The sequence below is a fragment of the Penaeus monodon genome, chromosome 24, assembly GCF_015228065.2.
Source record: "Penaeus monodon isolate SGIC_2016 chromosome 24, NSTDA_Pmon_1, whole genome shotgun sequence".
Classification (NCBI taxonomy): Eukaryota; Metazoa; Arthropoda; class Malacostraca; order Decapoda; family Penaeidae; genus Penaeus; species Penaeus monodon.
In genome coordinates this window covers 5,059,066-5,060,436 of record NC_051409.1, presented here as the reverse complement: position 1 = coordinate 5,060,436, position 1,371 = coordinate 5,059,066, and the positions used below count along the sequence as shown (strand labels likewise).

Below are 1,371 nucleotides of genomic sequence, written 5' to 3'. Positions count from 1 at the left end.
GTTAATTATTGCACAGTTATACAAGGGCAATAATACCAATAATATATGATATTAATATTATGAAATTATATATCATGAACTTAAAATCTACAATGATCATATTCAAATGATTTTAAACAGAGCCCCTAATATATGTGAAGCTGGAAATAACATAAGATAATATGCACCACAAAGGCATAATAAGGCAAATTTAAATGCAACAAATATATATAATTATCTTAGTACTTTTCATGTTCAGTTTGAACTTTTTAAATCCAAATAATTTTTCCAAGTAAAAAATAAATAAGTTTACTCTGAACTCCTACTTGGGGAGAGAGGGGGGGGGGGTTATAGAAAGCTCTCTAGAAGACCTGCGACTAGTCCGAAACACGCAGTAAGGAGAATAAATACAGACAATTAACACGTCAAATTATAACCAGAAAGATGGGCAGCAGATTCAACCTACTCTACCAAAAAAGTTAATTACAGATTAATTGATGCAATCCATAACATCTTCAATCCGATTAACAGTGTAAATTGAAATCTAGGATCACTTACGTACTCGTTTCTTCTAACAAAATAACTTTTTTTCTTCTCCACCGACTCGTCTATCTTAGAAACTCAACAATCTCCCTTGCTAAAAAAAAAAAAAAAAGATGAACAAGCTCTGACCTAAAACTCTCAATGAGGAATGGTGATGCATCTATACAAAGACAAGAAATGGCAAACAATGTCACTATACCCATGAAATAAGACAAAACTACGGAGGGGTCCTTGTAATACAATAACGGCCAATATTAACTGAGTCATCTTATGATTTTCTTATACAATATCTAAGGCCGTGGGAGAGGGAAAAATATAGTTATGTACATAAAGGGGGGGGGGGGAGAGAGAAGAAAAGGAAAAGGACTTGTAACCTCGCCCTAAAACTACCTGCAAAGCTACAGGAGGATTCCAGTCAATTTTCAGTGTAAATACAGCCCACTGGGATGTTGGCAATATAACAACCACTTGGATATTTCCTATACAATGGTAACTCTTAACATCTATGCAAAGTCAACAGCCAGATTATGTATGCTGCAGCAGTCTGTTGAATGCATTATACGCAGACTCCAGGTCGAAGATCATCTGCCGCACTTGTGTTTCAGAGAGGGTTTCATCCGCTGTCATCCCCTCCAAAGTGCCGATCCACTCCTTGACCTTTGCCTTGCCTTCGAAATCCTGAGGGAGAGAGAGAGAGCAAAATGTATTGGGTGCTGTTCTTCACATACAAACCGAAAACAGCATGCTGAAGCGTATAAGCAAGCTCTCATGAACAATACATAGTCCATTAGGTTCTGTTTCTTGGGTACGGAAGGAGAAAAAGAGATATATCTACATCATCATCATAAT

General features: G+C 36.7%; 1 protein-coding gene across 1 annotated transcript in view; it reads right to left on the bottom strand.

Moving 5' to 3' along the window:
* Window positions 1–233: 233 nt before the first annotated feature.
* LOC119588494 (vacuolar protein sorting-associated protein 28 homolog) overlaps window positions 234–1,371 on the bottom strand; it is a 6,614-nt gene continuing 5,476 nt past the window's right edge. Inside the window, exon 7 of the mRNA XM_037937139.1 lies at window positions 234–1,200. Coding sequence (XP_037793067.1) covers window positions 1,048–1,200 — 153 coding nt within the window. The 3' untranslated portion in view covers window positions 234–1,047. The remainder of the gene's footprint in view (window positions 1,201–1,371) is intronic.